The following is a 22,947-nucleotide window of genomic DNA, read 5'->3' on the forward strand; positions in this document are numbered from 1 at the left end:
ACGTAGTGCACGTTGTTAATAATAGCACCAAGTACACGATACAAATCCATTACTAGCCAATTGCGGTATCCAATCAGGATACAGGAAGAAAGTTTCCTATCCAGGGTTTACTATTGGAAACGCGGTTGGAAATAAAGTAAGCACTGGGGACGAGGTTGGTGTCTATGTCTTCAACCGATTAATGTTCCCCTCCCCCCCCCCCCGGAGGGCGCCACTAGCGTTGGATAGGTAATTGCTCGCGCGCGCGCCATGCCGCGCTCGCACTCGATCCCTTCGACACCATCCCTTCAACTAGAACCGCGGGAAAGGAAGTGTCAGCTCTTCGTTTTTACTGCATTTTTTTCATCGAAAAAGGTTTGTATCTTGCCCATTAGAGCAGTCAGTATTATATTCCTCAGTTCTCTACCCGAAGGGCTAAAGTAAGTGTGGATGAAGATAATTTTAACGCAATTTTGTTGTTGAGTTTACCGGTTTGAACCGGTTTAACTAGGCCTGTCGCCTAGGCCTACCCTCCGTTGTTTTCACCATACGCAACGTACGCATGATACCTGGCTAGCCCCACTAGTGTGGCCGTCGGTACGGTATGCATGCGCTGAACCATACCGACGGCCACACTAGTGGGGCTAGATACCTGGCATGCACACGGTACTAACAAAATGTTTATGATTTGACACTGATGAGTGGGGATGAAGTGACTAGGCCAAAGTAAAAATCCGGCGAATGTGTACTGTATGTAGGGCCCCTGTTTTTGTTTCGATCAAATTAGAATCAAACATTTTTCTTTGGCAGTGTAGGCCCTATATTTTGACGGAGACGGCAAACCTTTAGTAAACATTAGTTTGCCGGATATGCACTGAACATGCGCAGTTACTGTTTTTTTGTACTTAAACATTTTCTGGTGACAAGTTTTAGTCTGGCTCCATGCCAAAATTATCGTTGTTACCTCGTATTCACAAGATGGGATTCAGACCATTTTATAATTTCGGACTTTATTTCCCTTTTAAAAAAAAATCCTCCAGAGCCACAAATCTGAAAAAGAAAATGTAATACTCTACAAAAATGTTTGAGACATGTTAAAATAATAACAGAAGAATATTCTTATTTATTTGGGGATGAGAAAAAAACCTTAAAAATGTGGTGCGGTCGGAATCGAACGCGAGTCATCCCGATTACTAGAGCCTTTGCTTAACCATTACACCAAACTTGCTACACAACTTTTGGTGGGAATTTAATACATCTTATAATTCAGCCCTATTTTCAAGAGTACAGCGCCCTCTGTTGATATGGATTGCCGCCGGCAAACCTTTAGTAATCGTTAGTTTGCCGTCATTACCTCCGGCAAAATATCCACTATCTTTTTCTTTTACTAGAAAATGACACCGTCAACCTAAACTCAAATCCGTGAAATTCAACCACTATAGTCTATAGCACAGACATCATACAGCGATCATTCAGCGATCATTCAATAATGTTATCTCTGTGATCTACTAATGCATTGTCTATTGTAGTTTGGACGTACACTAAGTACATACAAACACGTACGTGAAGCAGGGGCCGGGACACAACCGTGACTAGCCCCATAAATGTGGCCTATTTACTGGACTGCCTCCGTAAACATAGGCCACACATCCACATGTACAAAAACGTGTCGCACTTTGCCAAATTTTGATTTTCACATTTAGGCTTAGTTTGTAGGGTTTTTCTGCTTTAGAGGCATACTCGCCCTCTTTATAGGCTAATCAGAAAGTGCTGCCTTTTTCAGATGTATATTTTTCGTGAAATTTCCAGATTGATTTTTACACGTTTGCGTATCAAAATTTCAACATGAAATTTCACAAAAATTAGACATCTGAAAAAGGCAGCACTTTCTGACTAGCCTATAAAGAGGGTGAGTATGCTTGTAAAGCCAAAAAATCCTACAAACTAAGCCTAAATGTGAAAATCAAAATTTGGCAAAGTGCGACACGTTTTTGTACATGTGGATGTGTGGCCTATGTTTACGGATGCAGTCCAGTAAATAGGCCACATTTATGGGGCTAAACCGTGACCTGTGTCAAAAAAACTCCGCATGTAGATTGGGGGATGCACCTGCGACTGTCTTTACTACTCGACCACCGAGCTTATGGGATCAGTTGGCTCGTAAATCAGCTGTACATGTAGCAGCAGGTACCGCTATTAAACTTCATTTTGCATCGAGGTGAGTTCGGTGGTCGAGTGGTAAGACGTCCGCAGTAGAAAGCTGGATGTCGTGGGTTCGAGTCCCATCAATCAATCAATTTGTTTTCTATTGTGTCATATTTCAAAAGCTGAAGCTTGTTTGTGCTTTCAGGTAGGACGTCATGACTCATGTTGTTCCTTTTTTTGGTCTTTGGTAGATATAAACAATGGCATTGGCGCAGGATCCCGCTGCAGCGGTTCAACAAATAAAACCTGATGGTCAAGGGCCGGTTCCTCAGGCTACGTTCAAGGTAATCACATGTTGCAGTGCATTGATCCACTCTCATAGGGTGAGTTTGAGTAGCTCACCCAGATCGACTCGGGTTAAGGCAGACGGGTAGGCCACGACAGCCGGGCTGATAGAACGCTAAACCGCGGACCATCACGATCTTCACAATCGATGTCCGTAGCCACCCGTCCCCCCACCCCTCCTTCCCACATTAATAGAACACGGATTATAGTTCATAAAATGAAGGGCTTCAATTCTAATGCCTCAACTGTAACTGATTTAGTATCCCAGCAACAAAGACTACCTTTTGATCAGTACAACACAGATTTTTTTGAACAAATTCCTTAAAAGGAATGTACATCATTACCTTTTGCTGTAATTTTCAGAAATGAACTATTTGAGGGGTTAGTATAATAGATCAAATATTGTTACACTGACATGTTTGAAGTTTTGTGTTCAAAATGCTGGAAAAACCAAGAAAAACAAAAATGTTCAAGTAGTCTGGTTCCCTGACTCCACAAAAGATAAAATGGATCAATTTATAAATGCCGGAAAATTATAAGGTAAGGGAACCAGTCTAGCTGGCCTGCACCCGTTCATGAACATGTAACCAATAGCAAACAAAATTTGGACTGAAAAAAGTGTAAAGTTGGAGCAGTAGTTGAAAAATAGTTAGGTTTTTCCAACGGTGGTCGGCCGACCACCGTTGGAAATGTATACAAAATACAATTTTCTTGAAAATGACTTCACACCAGGTGCCATAATTTTACAGGATGCTTTAGACTGTCATTTACCAACATCCTAGTAAGGTATTTCGTAAAAACTTGGTAGTTTTATTTTTCGATGTTTGCAAATGTTGTTTATTCCCTTTAAAGCTTGGCATGACAAGTACAAAGCTAAGTATATTTTATTCCATTACTACACAGACTACGTGTTGTACCGTGAAAACATTTTGATTTAATTTTTCTTTGGACAGCTGGTGTTATGCGGTGATGGAGGTACTGGAAAAACGACATTTGTAAAGCGCCATTTATCCGGAGAGTTTGAGAAGAAATATGTTGGTAAGTTTTGCAGCACTTCGTGCCAGATGCGGGTTTATGGATTCTGACTAGTGTCCTCTGAACAAAGACTAAATGGGGAACCACCGACTTACGGTTGGATAGCTCAGTTGGTAGAGCACCGGAACTGTAATCCAGAAGTCGCAGGTTCAAACCTTGCTCTAGTCCATTTCGCTGTTCAACCTTAAACTTTTTTTTTTCCCCAGAAAGGACCTCCCCCCCATTGGGAGTCAGGTTGGCGGTACTTTCCTCGCCTTCCACTGCTGTGACCCGGGTTCGAATCCCACCTGGGCCAATATGTGGATTGGTTTTGCAGTCCCTACCTGATTCCATGGGCTTTCAGTCCCTGCCTGATTCCGTGGGTTTTCCCCAGAATATTCTTCTTGGCTTTTCCTCCCACCTCTAAAACTGCAATTCCTTCTCATTATCTTCTCTCTAAGGGTTTCTTCAGGCTTGTGAGCCACAGTGCCTAGGGCACTTTTGAGGAATCCTTGGTTTCATTACCAGAAATAAACAAATGACGATAATAGTTTGTGATGTACACAATGAAGTGGAAAATGGATTTTCTTACACAGTTTTATTGTTGAATTGATACAGTTTTCTGAAATTGAAAAACAAACATTTTCAAATTGGAAATCTCTGCTCTGCTCTTAATCTCTGCTCATGTCTTTTGTCATCGTATCTCACAGCCACCCTTGGAGTCGAAGTTCACCCCTTGAGGTTTATGACGAACCGAGGTCTCATCCAGTTTAACGTCTGGGATACGGCGGGCCAAGAAAAGTTTGGTGGTTTACGCGACGGCTACTACATTCAAGGTGAGAATACAGTTTCTTGTAGGGCAGGGTGTCGGAAATGAATCGTCGTATGAATACCATGCAAATCAATACTCTCTCAGTAATGTTAATTCATCATTACCAGAGTGGAACCAGTTTGCTAGAGTAAAATGGCCGTTCTCTGTAGAAAGCACTGTAGTTTTGGGTAAAGTTGCTTCAGGTGGAATGGCCATACAATCAACAAATTGGATCAAGAGGCGAGGTTAACCATAGTTGGACAACCTGTTACTGAAGAATACCTTTAAATACATTTATTAACTGTAACTTCACCCAGGGCTTTGCTTGATGGTGATTTTTTTCCCAATACGTATGAAATATTGATTTTATGGAAGTCAACATGATAATCCAAATATTGGGTTTTTTTGTAAGCATTTGTACCGTATTGGAGGGAGTTTGCGATACATGCTCACATGATTTTCAGTCAGAACATGATTTTGAGGGGTTTTGGTTGGAGTAAATAAGGAGATGACGCATTTTCCCCCATTGTCTTTCAGGTCAGTGCGCCATCATCATGTTCGACGTCACATCCAGGGTCACGTACAAGAACGTGCAAAACTGGCATCGAGATGTGACCAGGGTCTGTGAGAATATACCCATCGTGCTGTGTGGGAACAAGGTTGACATCAAGGACAGAAAAGTCAAAGCCAAGACCATCACCTTCCATCGGAAAAAGAACCTGCAGGTGAGCGTGATGAAGGTCAGGGGTCATTGACAGGTCAGGGGTCATTTAACACCTGGGTTGAGAGGAGTAATTGAGGTGAAGCGCCTTACTCAAGGGCACAACACGCATGGCCACAGCGGGGCTCGAACCCACAATCTCACGATCATGAATCCTACGCTCTACCATTAGACCACACGTGCTCACAATGTGTAGCATCTGATTCTGGGCTAATATGCTATGTGTCGAAAGCGCGCTGCATATATTAGGTCAAACAGGTGCGTGTTTGACATGACCCCTTCAAGATTCCCTCAGACGTTGTTGTGATAGCTGTTTGATGGGTGATCGTTTATCCAATAAACACATCAGTGTCTTGATCTCAGACTAGATGCTGTGGGCGGTTAGATTCAATCACTTTGATAATTATGGAGTCTTCGAGTCCGAGTCTCCAACTATTTATAAATCTTCCATTTTATCGTAACTGCAGTATTATGACATCAGCGCCAAGAGTAACTACAACTTTGAGAAGCCCTTCCTGTGGCTGGCTCGTAAGCTGTTAGGAGATGCTAACCTGAGTTTTGTGGAGATGCCTGCCTTGCAACCACCGGAGGTTGAAATTGATGAGGCTACTCTTATCCAATACAACCAAGATCTAAGGGTGAGTCTACTATTAAACATATTCAAGCCCTTGATTTCTTAAGGCCCGTTCACACTTTCCAAAATATCCATGATGAACCCAGGTGTAACACAAGATTTTGGGAACCCCTTTGAAACCAGCAAGAAACCAACAGGGCTTCTATGTGTTCTTTCTCTGAATGGCAGGCATGCAACTTTTCCTCTGATCCGCTGATTTCCTCGTTTTTGACTTCTCATGAATGCCATTACAAATTGAAACACACTGTACAAAGTCTTGTGTGGTTTGGAATTTCCTTGTTTTTTTTCTAAATTCCCAGTTGCATGCCTGATTAACGGGTCAATTGTCAGTCCTGGGAGGTGCCAAGCTTGAGAGGCCCTACTTTGGTAGAAAAATCAGAAATCTGTGGACAATCTGTGTACAAGGGTACAGACCAGTGCATAGTCCCAAAATTGCCAACGCCGGCCAAATCATGATTTGCATGCCCTCAAATTCTACGGTGTTAGAGCATTTTGTGGGCCATGACTTTGAGGGTTTGTAGAAAAGAAGAGTGGACGCCATGCAAAGGATTGTAAGCTTGTGTCTCTGTGAAATGTGGATGAAATTGGGCACTAAAAGCGCTCTATTTTGCAATGGAGTGTAGGCATCATTTTTCAAAATGGCGATGGGCTTCAGGACTATATTTAGGAGTGATCATCTTCAGATGGAAATTTCTCACAAAAAATTATCCGATAGCCCCCCAAAATGAACAGAAAATGAAAGACGATGAAATAAGCTTTAATTTGATGTGTGTCTTGAACACCTTGAGAAGTTGTGAGTATTTTTAATAATTTTGGGAAGTGCGTTGTAATTATCACTGAGGTCTATGGCAGTCTATTTACTGGTCTGCAACCACAAACTAGTGCAAGTGTGAACAGTATGCTTTGGCGACCCAAGTTTGATTGGACGGTTTCTGCTCATGGTGGACCCGTGCATTTGATGATAGAAGTGGATACTCGTCTGCTTATCACAGAGTTGCAGATCGTTCAACATTTTTGACGAAATTGTGGAAAGTAAAGCCCAGACACTGTCACTTTACATAGGGCTTGATGCCCCTTGAAGTAATGTGCCATTGTTTTCCTTCATTTGCATTTGGAGGATTTCTTGCAAAAATGCTGAGGGACTTAACCCTAACCCCCAACGGATTTTCTCTAGGCACCCTGCCAAATGCAACAAAATACAACTTGGCCGAAATAAGAACCCTGCTAAATGCAACAAATTCCAACAGTGGATTCTGTTGCATTGTTATAGTGAACCCATGCATAGCGGCCTTGGCACGAAGCATTTACCCTGCTAAATGCAACAAACTGCAACAGTGGATACTCTTGTATCGCCTTGGCACTATGAGCAGTTACAAATAAAATAATAACCCTGCTAAATGCAACAAATTGCAACAGTGGATTCTGTTGCATTGTGTAGTGAACCCCATGCATACCGGCCTTGGCACCAAGCAGTTACCCTGCTAAATGCAACAAACTGCAACAGTGGATACTCTTGTATCGCCTTGGCACTATGAGCAGTTACAAATGAAATAATTACCCTGCTAAATGCAACAAATTCCAACAGTGGATTCTGTTGCATTGTGCAGTGAACCCAGTGCATACCGGCCTTTGCACGAAGCAGTTACCCTGCTAAATGCAACAAACTGCAACAGTGGATACTCTTGTATCGCCTTGGCACTATGAGCAGTTACAAATGAAATAAGAACCCTGCTAAATGCAACAAATTCCAACAGTGGATTCTGTTGCATTGTGCAGTGAACCCAGTGCATACCGGCCTTGGCACCAAGCAGTTACCCTGCTAAATGCAACAAACTGCAACAGTGGATACTCTTGTATCGCCTTGGTACTGTGAGCAGTTACCCATGCTAAATGCAACGAGATGGAACAGACCACAGGGAGTTGAGTTGGCTGCTAAATGCAACAGTTTGCAACCACTTTTTACCTTTGTTGCTTTCTGTTGCATTTAGCAGGCTTAGGGATCATTTATGTTGTATGTATTGAAAGTCCAAGCCATAAATGTGCCATCAGGTGGAGCAGGAGTTAATGTCTTAGAGCAAAAGTAAATGTCTTGTAATTTCTTTCTCTTTTTCATTTACAGGAAGCTCAAAGGACGGCCCTACCAGATGACGATGAAGAATTGTAATATAAAGCCTTCCCCAACAAACAAAATGTTGTAAACACTGTTTTGTAAAAATATTTTGATTCGGTCAGAAGACATATGATAGAATAAAAACATTTATCAATTGACTGCCACACAGGTGTTGTAACGGTACCTGTTGTAACACGTAGTGTCATGGCACAGGAGCAATTTTTTACTTTTATGACAGTTGTAATTTTAGAAGAGTGACTCAATACAATCAAAGTCGCACTTAAGATGTAAAAAAGAATCAATGATGGATTTGTTCAGTCATGGCTCATGCACAACTTGTTTTTGGAAAAGCCAGCCACTAGCTACCGAAGTGTGACGTCATTTTGAACCAGGAAGTGTAGTGCAAACGAATGGAGTACGCGCGCGTGTTGGTTCACAGGCTGAATCACGCGCTAATGTCTTTTACACGCATAACTGTGCGCGTGATGTTTTCACTTCGGTACTCTATTCTGAGTTGTCGCAAGGTCGACCTGAGCTCATGTTACCATTTACGTTCTGCCCCAGACTGGGACCTCGAGTGCTGAAAAACATGCAAAACTAAATCAGGCCAACTTGACTCACTCTTTAGCCAGTAAAACTCTCCAAAATTGTCATTGGCCAAAGAAAAGATCTTCAGTATATTTCACCAACCATGTTTGAAGACTCAATTCAATTTTTAAAGGAGACTTTTCTTCAATATTTTGCACATGAGCGAGAAGTCGAGTGATTTCAAAATGAGGCTAAAGACTAGACGGGTACATGTCCAACCATGGACCAACTGTTTGAAAAGACTGACCTCATTCATTGTCATTAGTCTGGTGGATGACTATGGAGAAATGTGTAGAAAAAGAGGCTAGTACCTTACATCCTAGATATTTCTTTTGGCACAGTTGATTGATGCAGTACTGAAGGGTTGTCGGACTAGTTGTTTCAGGTGCCAGTCTATCTTCTTGTACTGCATGTTTTTAATATCTAAAGATTTGGGACTCTCATACACAGTATTGAGAGTCCCAAGTTATCGGACTAGTTCTGCCCATGCTTTCATAACATCCTACCTCCTTTGCAAATGTTCATTAGAGAGCTCCCATTGTGATCCAAGCAGAGTCCCCCATAGTTAAGCAAAAGTCTGATTCGGAGAGTGCTTATTGACTGTATATTGGGTGGCATGGGTGGCTTGTGCGTAAAGCGCTCGCCTCTCACCAAGGTGACCACGGTTCGAATCCTGGCCGCGGATCGCATGTGAGTAGAGTTGTGCGTTGGTTCTCTCCTGTGCCACGAGGGTTTTTCTCCGGGCCCTCCGGTTTTCCCCCCTCCGGAAAAATCAAACACTTCCGATCTCAGGCTGTGCTCCCTGGTCATATATGGGTCGATGTGGCCGGCAGCCATAGGCGCCTTTACGTGCCAGCGGCCCGACCACGTTGTAGCCGCGTCCTTCGCAATTCAGCATACCAGCTGCGAGTAAGCATGATTAGCCTCCCAAATTATAATTAATATTATTATTATTATTATTATACCCGATCACAACATTAATGTGTATACACAAAGGTAGAGAAAATGGTTCAGCAACACAAATTCAATCCTGTGCGTGTAAACCATATTTGTATTTGAAAAAAAAACTAGAGTTATGTTTGTTTATGAACAGAACATAGAGTTATGTTTATTTGTTTCTATTGATTTTTATGTGATTATGTACACAGCAAATAAACTAAATGGATCTCCTGATTATTATACAGGCCAAAAGTTTAGATTCATATCACGATTTTCTCGTTATGGGTATTATCATGCAATTATTGTTATAGTTACTCAATTTTGACTAGAGACTATGTCTCTGAAAAATAGGTTTCAAATGTATATTTGACATGAACTTGACAGATTCAGTCATGTAAATTTTGTGAACCTTACAAATACAATGTACTGATTAAATTCATAATTATTACACGATTAATTAGGTATATTTATGCAAATCATAATGACAGGCGTCTCGATCTATTCTCTGCAATATAGTACGACCATGAACTTGTTTATGTACAAGCCCCTCCAATGGCTCTGCTTAGTGCATTTTGTTTTAATACATCTACACCACCTTCTTGTGAATGGACCGATCCAGTAAGCACCGCCCCATGGTATTCTGACCAATCACAGTCGTGATTTATGTCCGACATGCGTGCACAAACGTCCGACATGCGTGCACCCGCGTATGATGCGCGCGGCAGGAAAATGCAGTGTGGCATTGGAGAGGAGCAGTATTAATTTGCCCACGTGCGCAGTGGGAGGGGCTTACTGGTTCGGTCCATTATGAGTGGGAAGACTAATCAATATCCTGGTAGTCATTTTCAAATAGTTCATTTGCTGTTATCCTACCTGCGATTGTTAGCGGTGCCAAAATATGTGTACGGATGAGAGAAAATAGAGGGAATCAGTCCAGCACAGTTTTGCTCTGCAAAACGGAGTATATTCAAACCCCCTCCCGCAACTTTAAAGGTTAAGTGGCGAACAACGTGACCGATGCCGAAGACTGTTATACAGCGCGTCTTACTTATTTGCTGAATCGGAAGGCGCTGCCGAACCCTTTCGCTTTTGTACGTGACATCTGATTTGTCAAAAGAACGAAATTTCAAGGATTATTTGTTTTGCAAATTTACGCTAAAATGTGCAGTTTATTTTCGCGGGATAAGCTGGAAATGTGATTTTCATATCGTTCTTTAATTTCTGAAATATTCTTTTAATGTTCTGCCCATTAGAATAGTGGACCCCAAGACGTGGACGTCCTATAGTCTACACTAACAAGTTTCATGACTATCCAACTTTGTCTATGTGTTTTGAAAAATAAATATCGCATTAGACGTTATACATTTTCCCTAATTTTGTGAATAATCCATGACCCTACCAGACCATTTACAAAACGAAATTTGAATTTAGCATGTTTTATTTGTTAGATACATGTAAATGTATAATGGAAAGAATTTTAACAATTTAAAAATCTTTTCAAAACATCTCATTCACATGATGACGTCATCATCAAGGTACCTCAATTTTCACATAAAACAAGTCCCTCTCTATGTACATTCAAAGTTTCAACCCAATCGGACTTGTAGTTATCTAGAATAGGATTTTGAAAAATGGACATTGAAGATGATATTTAACCCTAAAACTAGTAAAAGGGCCGGGCGGAATCCGCCCCCCCCCCTCAACTTTTTCCGCGATACCCTTGCAAAAAAACAAAAAAAAATTCCACACCCGAGCTTACCTGACTTTTTAGCCTCGAGTCTTGCGCATGTTTTGATATCAAAAACATTATTCCGACTCCTTTATGGTTAAGACACGTGATATGACGTCATTGTGATGGCACTTGTTCGTGCGCACTTTTACTATGTGGTCTTGTCTGTGTGCCAAGTTTCAAGTTGATCTGATTACCAAGGTTTTGTAATAAAAATCTAAAAAGTAAAAAATTTATCAATTGAGGTTATCGTGACTACAAGTAAAATAATCTAATTGCCAACCAAGTTTTATGACTATCGGGTTTCCCCTTCGTTTAAAAAATTCACGTTTGTGATGATGTCACAAAGACGTCACACATGTTTTCAAAATCTTATGGATTTATCTATTGTCTACCTCAGCTATTAGATTAATTTGTTTGTGAGACATGCTCAAATCTTGGAAATTTCAGAATCTATCAAAAAATCACATCATGACATCAGGCTCGAGTTAAAGTCCTCTGTCTACATATATACAAATTTCAACCCCCATTAGACTTGTAGTTCTCTAGATAACGGACTTTAAAAGTAAGCACCTTTAAATAAATATGATGTCACATTACACGTGATGTCATCATGACATCCCTTGTCTAAAACCAACCTTATTATGGGGTCTTTGTGTAAAGTTTGGATATGACTTAAATGTTCAAAGTGCAAATCGAAAAGGTGTACAAAGTTTGGGTAGAAAAAATAGAAAAGTCGGAACAAAAAAACAGCACGAAAACAATGGCCTTTCCGCAACAGTACCGACTCTTAGTGTGTTAAAAAAAAATAGACGTCTGTATAATGAATTACATTGTATAAAATTTGTGTTTCCAACTTTTTAATAAGATAAAGATTTACGGTAGCACCAATCACCATGTGACAAATCTCTTTTAGGCCTATGAGTTTGTGAGGTTCTTAAAAGAGGGGGGGGGGGGCTCAACGTTTCGGACAGTGATCTGCCCGTCGTCAGGATTCCAATCCAAATTTAATAGTTTGTTTCACTTGTATTTCCTGGGATTTATTCAAAGGAATGATTCAATTTGTAAACAATGTATGAATGTTGGTGTGTTAATTTGTATAGGTTTTCCCTTCATGAACAATTTTGGAAATGTGCATTTGAATTTGTAAAACATAACTTCAACTTGGCGCTGATTCAGTGAGAACGACGTATATCCTGATTTCATTTTCGCAATAACTAGCATTCGACTTCATTTCATTTTGCATCATTCAAATTAATGAATGTGCATTGAACGCGTCATTTAAAGGATTAGGCCCTAAAAACGGTTTGACCTATATGCGTTACCGATTATTACGAATGTGGGCCAATTGTTATTGTGACACGGGCTGAACTGAACATTCTTTTTCATTTAAATTCGTATAGGGCCTATTCCGCATTCAATTAAAATAAATGATACATAAACAGGCCTTTACAAATCAAGATACAATTTTGATTGATTCATTAATTAATAGTGTATTGTTCAGTCATAAATATTCAAACATTCAGTCATACAATGAAACATTCCTCATACATTACATTAAAGAATTCCAATGCTTGACCAGGCAAACGTTAAATAACGCTGCGCGGAAGATTTTAGCAAAATAGATTGATGATAAATTAAAATGAAAACAGGATTGCGGACGTGCCTTCGGTTTGGCGCTAAAATGAAATGTCAATAGGCCCGACTAAAATCACTCGGTGCACATTCGTGTAAACGTACGCGGTTTTCAAGTTTTACGACTTCTTTTACAAATTCATGTATACATTTCCCAAAATTGTCTATTATGCTCAACTCAGAGTTTCGTGATTTTCTCCGATTGCCAAATGTCTGGGGGGGGGGGGGGGGGGTACCGAGTCGGAGGCGCGCCGAATTTTTTTTATTTTTTTATGGGCGGGTGTAGAGGGGGTTTGGGGGGTCAACCCCCTCCCCCCCCCCCTATAGAAATGCATGAAAAAAATGCGAACCCCCCCCCCCGTATCCGACACCCACAAATGTTTCGCTAGTCCGCCTTAGCACAAACTACGTACCAACTACAAATCCAGCTTGATAATGAAAGTATGATACGAGCCCCCCCCCCCGCCTCCCTTGCGAAGTTTCACTGAGGCTGGAGAAAAAAACGTGTGTACATTTCAGATGTTTATTTTGCCGAAGAAACCCCCCCCCCCCCCCCCCCCATGCGAAACTTCCTGGATCCGCTCCGGCTCTGACATATACAAAAAAAGCCCTAATTGATCCATCAAACATATTTTTATTAACCTGGGCAACAAGTCGAAAGTTTTTAAAGCGAACTTCAAGCATCGATCCCTTATCCTTTTTTTCTTATCGACTAAATAGTAAAAGTTCTCTTGCATTGAGGTGCCGTTTTCGAAAATTTGAAGTGATTTATCAAGAAATATGCATCTGATTATAAATCTTCGATTTTCGACTAACAAGTTAAGTTGTAAGGTATCAAACCTTGGTCGATTTAATGTGTTTTACTTAAAATTCCAAGTACGTTATACTCTTTTGCTCTGCTGTAGAGCCACGTGGTTCCCATCCAGGGGTTACTACTATTGCAAGCGAGGTTGGAAATGAAATAGACCCTGGGGACGAGGTTGCCATTTTCCCGGCCTCGTAACCTTTGACATTAAAATTTGTTGGCGAAACATTTTCTTACTCCACAACTGGATACGTCGATAGTATGATGGGTAGCAATATGAAATTGTTACTATGTTTCCTTTTTTTGCATCTTTTGTTTTACAGAATTTTCAAATAGTAAGCAAGTTTGAGATCACAAAAATAATTTGCATACAATCCATCTTCTAAACGAAATTATTTAGTGTTAAATATTTTTTATTGTAGGAAATACACCCCTCCAAAATACGTTAACTTGCCCACATGCGCCATGTGCGCTGCGCTAGCGCTAGGCATATGTCATGTACATGTATATGTTGTACATGTAAAAGTAAAACTGATGATGTGAATCCCATGCCAATCGTTTCATTAATTTCTTAACGAAGTGGGAGAAAATAAACTCATAAAGTATATGAGTACCGTCGTTTATGGCATCGAGGCTAATAGTTATCTATAAATCGGTCGGCATTCTATCCAGAGTTCGGAAAATTTGGACAGGTTTTGGAGGCACATCTGGTGAATTAATAAAACAGTGGAAGCTGAACGTGTTGAAACATCGAATCCAAGTTCCTGAACTGCAGAATTTCAATTTGTACCCAACTTTACGGAAGCCTTTGACCGTGCCAAACCGTTTGGTCCATACTAGTATGGCTTCCGGCAGAAGACCCGAGCATAAGGCTCCTCCAGAGATGGTACAGTATTCTCTTTTTTGGCGTAAATACTTTTGGGTGCCCTTCTTCTGTCTTCGCCTCCATTTGTTGTTGTTTAGATCATTCCCCCCCCCCCTTCTCCCGCCCACCCCCTATAGTATATGCATGAACTAGACCTACATCATGTGTACATCATCATTTAGCGTGAAAAATACGTGGACGTGGTGGATTTGTGGAACACTTCGGTAGTATCATGACTATATAACTATATTTGTTTGATAATTCACAGTCATGACACAGTGAATAGTGATGACGTTTCATATAACGATTAATGTCAGTCACATTTTTAATGTGTTCTATTTACTTGTAAGAGGGAAAAATATCAATCGTTGTTGACAAATTGTAACATTTTGTTTGTATTGACAGTTTTACAATGAAGAAGAAGCGAGAAAGTACACATCAAAGTAAGTTCCAAGTTGGATTCAGTGTTTTTACCTTTGTGCAGAAATTTATGGATTTTGTATAGGCCCTAAATTCTGTAAAAAAAACCCTGACTTTCAATAAAATATAACATTATTTGGATCCTATCGCAAAAACTGTTGATAAAGAGTGCTGTTTTCTCATATAAACTAAGCATAGGCAGCTAGACTACATTTAGCACTCTCAAAAATTTCAAGGCAGTAAATTTATAAATGAAACAAAAATTAATAAGTGAATTAAAAGAATGAGATGTGTTTTAACACATGATATTGATACTTATTTTTTTGCAGCTCCAGAATGATAGAGATTCAGATGACAATGTCAGAACGAGCTGTCGAACTCCTCAATCTCCCAGAAGACACACCTTCATACATTTTGGATGTAGGGTATGTTGTAAAATAATCCCAGCTAGTCCATCATGTGTACAGTCACACTTTGCCAACTTTGCCTCTTGATTTCAGTTCAAAAGTTGCCATGTCTTATTTTGAAATCAGCATTCTGGACTTGAATCTCATTCAGCCGATTATACAGCAACGTGATGTCACACACTGAACCAACGAATAATAGCAACCACGCGCACGTGTGCGTCATGTCAATGCCTGCGCCCATTCATGGATTCGCCCAATTACAAACCAACTTCAATGGAAATTTCTAAAAATGTGTCACTTGACACATCTTTGGAAATGACCTTCTTTTACTGTTTTCTTAAAAATTACAGCATTCGAGAAGGAATAAATTTTACAGGGACTTTAGTATCATTACTACATGTATCTCTAAACCAAGTAACTTTTGACAACAATTTGGTCGGTTACTTTTTGGATAGCTGCAATTGGTCCAGTGTACCTTTAAGATAATTTTGTTTTGGTCTTTGGTCTGATTTATAGATGTGGATCAGGCCTGAGTGGTGAAACTCTGACAGAGCAGGGACATTATTGGGTAGGCCTGGACATCAGCACAAACATGCTAGGTAAGATTGTTGCCAACTCCCTTACCATGTTTCTTTTTAGCTGGACTGCAAGGACTAGCCTATTATAAGGGCTGTGCATCGGACCTGGGTACCCAACCGCTGATGTCAGGAACCGGTATCAGATTATCGGATCAGATACCCGTAACCAACTTTACAAATTACTGAGCAACTTCTCAGACAATGAAAAAGAAAGATTTTGAATGCCATTTGTGGGGAATTTTCAAAATGAAAACCAGGCTTCATGGAAAACCAAAACAAATTATTTGCATTTCAATGCGCCACAGATGACGCTCGCAAAAGTTGCAGTTTACACCGTAAAGCTATAAAGCCCTTTAGACAACTTCCATGATTTGAATTTTGGGGTTGGGTTTCTTTTACGGGTACCTGATAAGTACTTTAACCCTACCTCCCTAGGCCTTTTTGCTAGGATGTAGCCTCAATCCTGCAAAATCCTCCAATTGGCCTCATGGAAAAATAGCATATAGCCTCAATCCTGCAAATTCCTCCGTTATTTCTTGAATATGGTCCATGGAGGGGTGACCACTGCCTGAATCCTGCAAAATCCTCCTGTGACTGTCAATAGGCTGAGGCAGAGGCAGTGACATCCTGGAGCAGTGCGGAGGATGTCAAGTATAATCAAGGACTAAATTTATGCACGGCTGACCATAAACAACACAAGGTCCGGCCCAAGACCTTGACACAGTGCATACTCCGAAATCAGCAACGCACTTTTGCCATGTAACCTCAATCCTGCAAATTCTTCCAATTTGCAAAAAGGATTTTGGAGGATTCAGGGCGGTTAGGGTTAATAGGGTTCCCGGCCCCTGTACTACCCGTAAATGCACACCTCTACCTATAATCCCCTGACTGACTAAGTCACCGACTAATTCACTGACTGACTGTGACTGAATCAATGAGTCATAATGTCCTCAACTGCCTAAACACTGCTGTCAAATTTTCGGATCCACCTCGACTAGGCAAGCCAAGCCTTGTTTACATTATACCTGTTCAATTGTCATAGACTGCTGTAGTGATGTCAATATAAAAGCCATTACAGAGGCAGTGCCACGCTCGCACAGAGGTCATATGTGCCCTGCGATGGTCTTGCAACCTGTATAGTAACTTGCACTTCTAACAACGTGTGCTACATGTACATGCGTGCACAAGGGTAGAACAATCTAAGTAATTGTTCCCAATTGTGTTTAAAGGGAATGTAAAACATTTGCTTTTGCTGCAATTTTCAGAAATAAATGGATTTGGAGGATTAGTATGTTTAGGCCCAAAAAAAAAGTCTCCGGTTTCTGGTATACGCGCGCGTCGCCGTAGCCATGCGCGTCGGCAAAATGAAAAAGTTTTTGTTTCAATGAAAGATGATGTCTCAAAACCGCCAAACTCACTGGTTTGACTGGAATCCTGCTGCTGCACAGTTTTAACGTGTTTTTGGATGGGGTTATGATCGAGAAAAAGCTTTATGTGGCCTCTCTGGACTCCCATATATTTGCACTAACTTTAGTCGGGCACCATTTGCAGTCATCAGCCGACATTTGAAGCAAAAAGTCAGGTAAAAAAAAAAAAAAACCGCGTCGCCGCACCACTTTTTGGACAAGCTCCATACCAGAAACCGGAGACTTTTTTTTTTTGGCCTTATAGCAAATATTGTGAAACTGACTTGCTTCACGTTTTGGGTTCAGAGATGCTGGGAAATCCAAGAAAACCAACCATGTTCTTGTGGTCTGGTTGCCTGACCCCACTTAAGATGAAATGGAGCAATTTATAGACTTTGGGGAATTGTAAGGTCAGAGAATCAGTCTAGCAGGCTTGTACCCCTTCACAGGTGTGTAATCAATTGCAAAGAAAATGCGGAATAACTAAATGTGAAAAATTAGGAGCAGTTTTTTTAAAAAGCCACTTTTCTCCAACGCTGGTCGGCCGACCAGCATTGGAAAGATTCAAGTTTTGTTGAAAATGTTGACACACCAGGAGCTACGATTTTACAGGATACTTTAGATTGTCATTCCCTAACAATCCAGTAAGATATTTCGTGATAATTTGATCATTTTGTTTTTTGATGTTTGCATATGTTGTATCTTCCCTTCAACAGATAATTCCGTAATCTGAGATTATTCTGTGCTAAGCGTAAGATGCTTGTTCAAATGTAGTTGCTCCTTGAAACTGGCCTTTGCTTATCACACTGATCCCATTTAGTCATGTATTAATCTTTGGCACTTTCATTCACCTCAGTGCCTTTTTTATAAGATAAATAAAGAAATTTACTGGAACAGTGTTTGGACCTGCAACATTTGTGGTACTCTGACAACAGAGCTTTCTGGATCTTTGACAATGAGGGATTACTCAAGTTGAGATAATATTTTTTTGTATTTTCTTTTCTATTTCACAGATATTGCTTTGGAGAGAGAAGTGGAGGGCGATCTGTTTGTGAGTGACATGGGCGAGGGCGTGTTCTTCAAACCAGGAACATTTGATGGTGTTATTAGGTACTAAAAAAATAACATAAAAATAATTAAAAATTGTTGACTGATGCGGCATATCCCACATCACAGCAGTCAACAATTGTTCTGTTATATCATACCAGTAAGCTAAAATGATAAAGGTTTGTAACTTAGTATGCAAGAAATATATGAAACCAGTGCAGTGTAACTGGGAAAAAAACTGTCTTTGTTCTTTCAATTTCATGTTTTTTGGGGGAGGGGTGGGGACTGAGGCTAAATTTTGCACCCAAATTTACATTATTTTTTATTCCTTTTCATATTTGTTTTGTCAGCATTTCAGCTCTTCAATGGTTGTGTAATGCAGATAAGAAATCCCACCATCCTCCCAAGAGGTTATACAAGTTCTTCTGTACCTTGTATAGTGCATTGGTAAGCGTTAACCTTTTATAGGGCCAACAAATAAAATAGTTCTGCTTCCAGATTCCCTACCTACCCTATTCTGAGAGCCCCTACCCTAATTTTTTTTTATGGGAAAAATGAGAAAAACACCCAAAACCATCAATGTCTACCTTTTACCCTTGACTACACGCAGACGCCTCCATATGATCGTACACAAACAATTTTCCAAAAAAAAAAAAAATTCCCTACCTACCTACACTATTTTCAAATGCCATGTAATCGGAAGCAGACATATTTGTTTGTTTGGCCCTAGGTGAATTATAGCAATGTTTTGAAAAGTTGAACAAAGAAATTGACTGGAGCGGGGTTTGAACCAGCGACCTCCGGATTGCCGTTCCAGGGCTCTACCAACTGAGCTATCCAGCCCTATGTTGGCGGTTCCCCAATTCGTCAATATCTTTGTTCAAGGGACGCTAGTCAGACCATAAACCTGTATGCCATGCAGCCAGGGATCACGCCTAAAGTCACGATGCAGACCTGAGAAATAGCAAACAGGGATCACTCAGAGAGGATACGGCTTTTTATTACAAATTTTCAAATGAACCACAAAGGGAAACGGACTAGGTGAATTATTACAATGTTTTGAAAAGTTGAACGAAGAAATTGACTGGAGCGGGGTTTGAACCAGCGACCTTCAGATTACCGTATACATTTTGTTTGTTCTTTTGTCTCTTATAGAGGCGGGGTAGCCGTGCCGTCTTCCAGTTCTACCCTGAGAACTCGCAGCAGTTGGAGCTGATTACATCCCAAGCCATGAAAGCTGGCTTCACTGGTGGTGTAGTGGTGGACTATCCAAACAGCACAAGAGCAAAGAAGTAAGAAAAAAATACTACAGTTCTGGCCAACAACATTTGGAATCAAGCAGTTTAACAGATACGTGATGTGCCAAATTCAGTGGCAGCAGAACAGTTCTGACAATGGATGGGCACTAGTTGCACATGTGTCTCAGTTTCTCTCAGTTTCACAGCTGTTTTTTTCCCCCCGACAAGAGGGTTCACCAATTTTTGCCGGCCGTTAAAGCAAAGTCAACGTTTTTAAATACAAGGCTTTGCTCGCCCTTTAATACTTTGGGTGGCGGCTTAGCATAATTTATTATAGAAGTATGTACCATAGTTATTTTCATGTCATTGTTTTTATGCCAAGTTTTGTTTTTATCAAATGATTTTGTTTCCTTTCCAGGATGTTTCTTTGCCTTTTTGCTGGACTAGCAAATCCACAAATTCCCAAGGTAAGGAACAACATGATGGATACATCCTTTAAAAGTGAATATAACGTCCGCATTTGAATTATACAGGGTTCCCACAGTCATGGAAAAAAAAAACTAGGAAAAAACCTGGAACCTAAAGTACCATGAAAAATCATGGAAAAAGTCATTGTTATTTACAAGGAGTCATGGAAAGTTGATATTCCTAGGAAAAAGTCATGGAATCCTGCACATTTGTGCACAACGCATATGTGATGATGAGTCATATTTGGCTACAGCATTCTTGCAGTTTGCATTCCAGTTTACTGCACGACCTATTTATGCATGTATTCTCTATACCTTTTGCACATTCAGTGCACCATTGAGATGCTTTTGTGTGGTGCTCAGTGGTCTTGTGTCAAACTGAAGAAACTGAAAGGGATGATCCCTTGTCTCTAGAGCAATAAGCTCCTAAGATACCAAACCAGCATAGGAATTGCTCATTGAAGGCCCTAATTTATCCTGGAAAAGTCATGGGAATTCATTTTAAGATTTCTGTGGGAATCCTAATTATAGCAAACGCTAGATAAACCGTTTATGTTTTATCTTCTTACATTTTTTGCTTGGTTGTTCAACCCAGGGCCTTGGCACCGGGTCAGGGGACAGGGGAATCCCCACGGAGGTGAAATACAGTGACAGCAGGCAGCGCTTCAAGCAGCTGAAAGGAAAACCTCCCAAGAAAAGTAAAGACTGGATCAAGGAGAAAAAGGAGAGGAGAAGACGGCAAGGAAAAGGGTGAGGCCTGATCTAAACTTCATTCCCTCTAGCCCTGCCACACCCTCTTGCCCTACCTCTACACACCTAGCCCGCAACTGTCCCATCCCTGCCTCGTCCCTACCCTGTACCTGCCCCATCCCTACCCCATGCTTGCCCGTCCCCATCCTATCTCTGCCCTGTCCCTACCCCGTCCCTTCCTTGTGCCTGCAACGTCCCTACCTTGCCGCTGCCCAACCCTTGCCCCACCCCTGCCCCACCCCTGCCCCACCCCTGCCCCACCCCTGCCCCACCCCTGCCCCATCCTTGCCCCATCCTTGCCCCATCCCTTCCCAATCCCTTCCCCACCCCTTCTCCACCCCCTTCCCAACCCCTTCTCCACCCCTTCCCCCACAGCATCCCCTATCCCATCCCCCATCCCATCTCCAACCCTGCCCAACTCCATGCCCAACCCCTCCACCCCGCCCTCTCTCTCCACCCACAGCACAACCAGAGTGTCACAACACCAGTCTCTCCAATCAAGTACTCATTGTCCCTATCTCCACCCAAAATCTAACTTGTGGTTCAATGGGTCCATTTTCATATGTTTTCTTAACAAAAAATGTTGCAACTTAAAACCTGGCCAAATTTCATGAAGCACCTAAACTGAAAATGTTGCCTAGAAAATCTGCTTGTTAACCAAAAGGCAGCTCAGAACAACCTGTTCAGCAATTTGTTTTCGTAACATATTTCTGTGCTTTTAGCCACCCCCTGATTTTGGCCCCCAGTGTCACAAGAAATGTACATCACACAGCTGACAAGCAAGCTTCCTTGTGCTAATAATTGAATATTTGTGTACCTACATGTAGCAAGCAACTCCAATAAAATTCGCCCTTGTCGATAGGCAAATAAAGAATTGAAGATGATTTACTTAAAGTGCATGTACTTAAAGTACATGTAATGTAATTTTTAATGCAATCCTTGAAAATGTACCTTTGTGTCCCATTTAACTTTATTTTCAAAATTGCCATTTTCAAGGGTAGTTTAGTGCCATTTTAGTTTTTATGCTACTAAATTTTTTCTTCTTCCATATTCATGAGCAAAGGTGTAATGTCGTTTTAGGCGAAGTAACATTCCTGTCATAATCCCTTTAACAAATTTCTAAAATTCCTAAATTCTCAAAATCATTTAAAAACAACTTAAAGTTTTGCCAAAATAATGTGAACATAAATAACTCAGTTTATGAAAAAAAGTGTTCATTATCCAGTTGTGATGAGCCTAGGTTGTATTCTTTTTGTTCCAACTAGAAAAGTTCAATATGTGAACTTGTCAAAAAACTCTCTCAGAAATGGAGAGAGGCTTTTTAGCGCAGAAATCTACTGTTTAAACATGTATGGGCTCTCTGCGCGAACAAGAGAGGGCGCTTTTTTACCATCTTTGAGAGCCCCGTGGAAGAACACACCGCGTGTGTGTGTACTGGAGTAGGTTTATGGTGTAAATCGAGGACACACACGTGCAACATCATCGATGAATTGAGAACAGGAACCAAATTGAGGACGACCTCGATTAGAAAACGTGTACAAAACCAATGAGAGCTTGTTGCATAAAACTTAACAAAGGAGAGAGGAACAATAGAAAATCCTTGCTTTACACCATAAACAAACGTGTATGTTCGTGCGCGTATGGCACGAAGTACGCTTGACTAATTTTGTTCTGTCTTCGTGTAAGTGCCAGGTTTCGTTTGCAATGCGTTCAAATGTCTCTCCCAATGGTCTCCCCCAACTCTCCCTTTCTTACTGTTGAGGGGGCACTGTAGAGGTAGCCCATATGATTTTAATATCACCAAACTTATCAGTCCTATACAATAATACTACAGACCACAGATACAGTTGAGTTGACCTACAATGCATGTGTTTAATATTATATTTTGTGCTGGTACTAACTGGTACTGACTGGCACTGTATTATCTTTTTTCATTCATTGCAGGGATGTAAGACCAGACTCCAAATATACTGGCAGACGGAGGCAGGGTAAATTCTGAAGGGTGTCAGATAAGAGCAACAATACAGAACTCACTGACAGAGATACATATAGTTTGAAATCACAGGCCCCTGACCAACGACAAACATCAAGCTGATGGATTTATTTTCTTTAAATGTAAAGACCTAATAATCTGGAAATTTGGAGCATTTCAAACCAAGCAGTTTATTGGAGATTGATTGAGAGTCCCCTAATGTGTTGAGCAGTATTCAGGGAGTCTAATGTCTCAGTGGCTGATTGGGGGGGGGGGGGGGGGGGGAGGAGCCAGTTGCTAATAAAAAACAAAACCCATTCAGACATCACTGACTAATGTTAT

General features: G+C 40.9%; 2 protein-coding genes across 4 annotated transcripts; both read left to right on the forward strand.

The window, feature by feature from the left end:
- The first annotated feature begins 232 nt into the window (after positions 1–232).
- Positions 233–9,042, forward strand: LOC119728666 (GTP-binding nuclear protein Ran-like). 3 transcript variants are annotated; one of them, XM_038200978.1, is made up of 7 exons: positions 233–354; positions 2,376–2,468; positions 3,423–3,507; positions 4,194–4,319; positions 4,832–5,019; positions 5,483–5,653; positions 7,769–9,041. In XM_038200978.1, exons 2-7 carry the CDS (start codon positions 2,385–2,387, stop codon positions 7,811–7,813), a joined length of 699 nt encoding a protein of 232 aa, XP_038056906.1. In that variant the 5' UTR covers positions 233–354; positions 2,376–2,384; the 3' UTR covers positions 7,814–9,041. The 3 variants fall into 3 exon arrangements, with proteins under 3 accessions (XP_038056906.1, XP_038056916.1, XP_038056923.1); XM_038200988.1 differs by having other exon boundaries at positions 244–419; positions 7,769–9,042; XM_038200995.1 differs by having other exon boundaries at positions 244–354; positions 2,330–2,468; positions 7,769–9,042.
- Positions 9,043–13,954: 4,912 nt separating this feature from the next.
- On the forward strand, positions 13,955–22,884 carry LOC119728682 (probable 18S rRNA (guanine-N(7))-methyltransferase). Its single transcript, XM_038201008.1, has 10 exons — positions 13,955–14,341; positions 14,726–14,763; positions 15,070–15,165; positions 15,664–15,746; positions 18,145–18,241; positions 18,529–18,625; positions 19,334–19,470; positions 19,835–19,883; positions 20,479–20,633; positions 22,578–22,884. The coding sequence occupies exons 1-10, from the start codon at positions 14,078–14,080 to the stop codon at positions 22,630–22,632; spliced, it is 1,071 nt and encodes a 356-aa protein (XP_038056936.1). The 5' UTR covers positions 13,955–14,077; the 3' UTR covers positions 22,633–22,884.
- Positions 22,885–22,947: the final 63 nt, after the last annotated feature.

Source organism: Patiria miniata, unplaced genomic scaffold (assembly GCF_015706575.1).
Source record: "Patiria miniata isolate m_02_andy unplaced genomic scaffold, ASM1570657v1 HiC_scaffold_1, whole genome shotgun sequence".
Lineage (NCBI taxonomy): Eukaryota > Metazoa > Echinodermata > Asteroidea > Valvatida > Asterinidae > Patiria > Patiria miniata.

What these genes read in the sequence shown, in the direction of transcription:
- LOC119728666 (XM_038200978.1), top strand. Translation starts at nt 2,385, where the DNA reads ATGGCATTGGCGCAGGATCCCGCTGCAGCGGTTCAACAAATAAAACCT. An exon ending in TTCCTCAGGCTACGTTCAAG is followed by an intron (nt 2,469 to 3,422) that starts GTAATCACATGT and finishes TTCTTTGGACAG; the next exon opens with CTGGTGTTATGCGGTGATGG. An exon ending in CGACGGCTACTACATTCAAG is followed by an intron (nt 4,320 to 4,831) that starts GTGAGAATACAG and finishes ATTGTCTTTCAG; the next exon opens with GTCAGTGCGCCATCATCATG.
- LOC119728682 (XM_038201008.1), top strand. Translation starts at nt 14,078, where the DNA reads ATGGCATCGAGGCTAATAGTTATCTATAAATCGGTCGGCATTCTATCC. An exon ending in AACAGCACAAGAGCAAAGAA is followed by an intron (nt 19,471 to 19,834) that starts GTAAGAAAAAAA and finishes TTTCCTTTCCAG; the next exon opens with GATGTTTCTTTGCCTTTTTG. An exon ending in CAAATCCACAAATTCCCAAG is followed by an intron (nt 19,884 to 20,478) that starts GTAAGGAACAAC and finishes TGTTCAACCCAG; the next exon opens with GGCCTTGGCACCGGGTCAGG.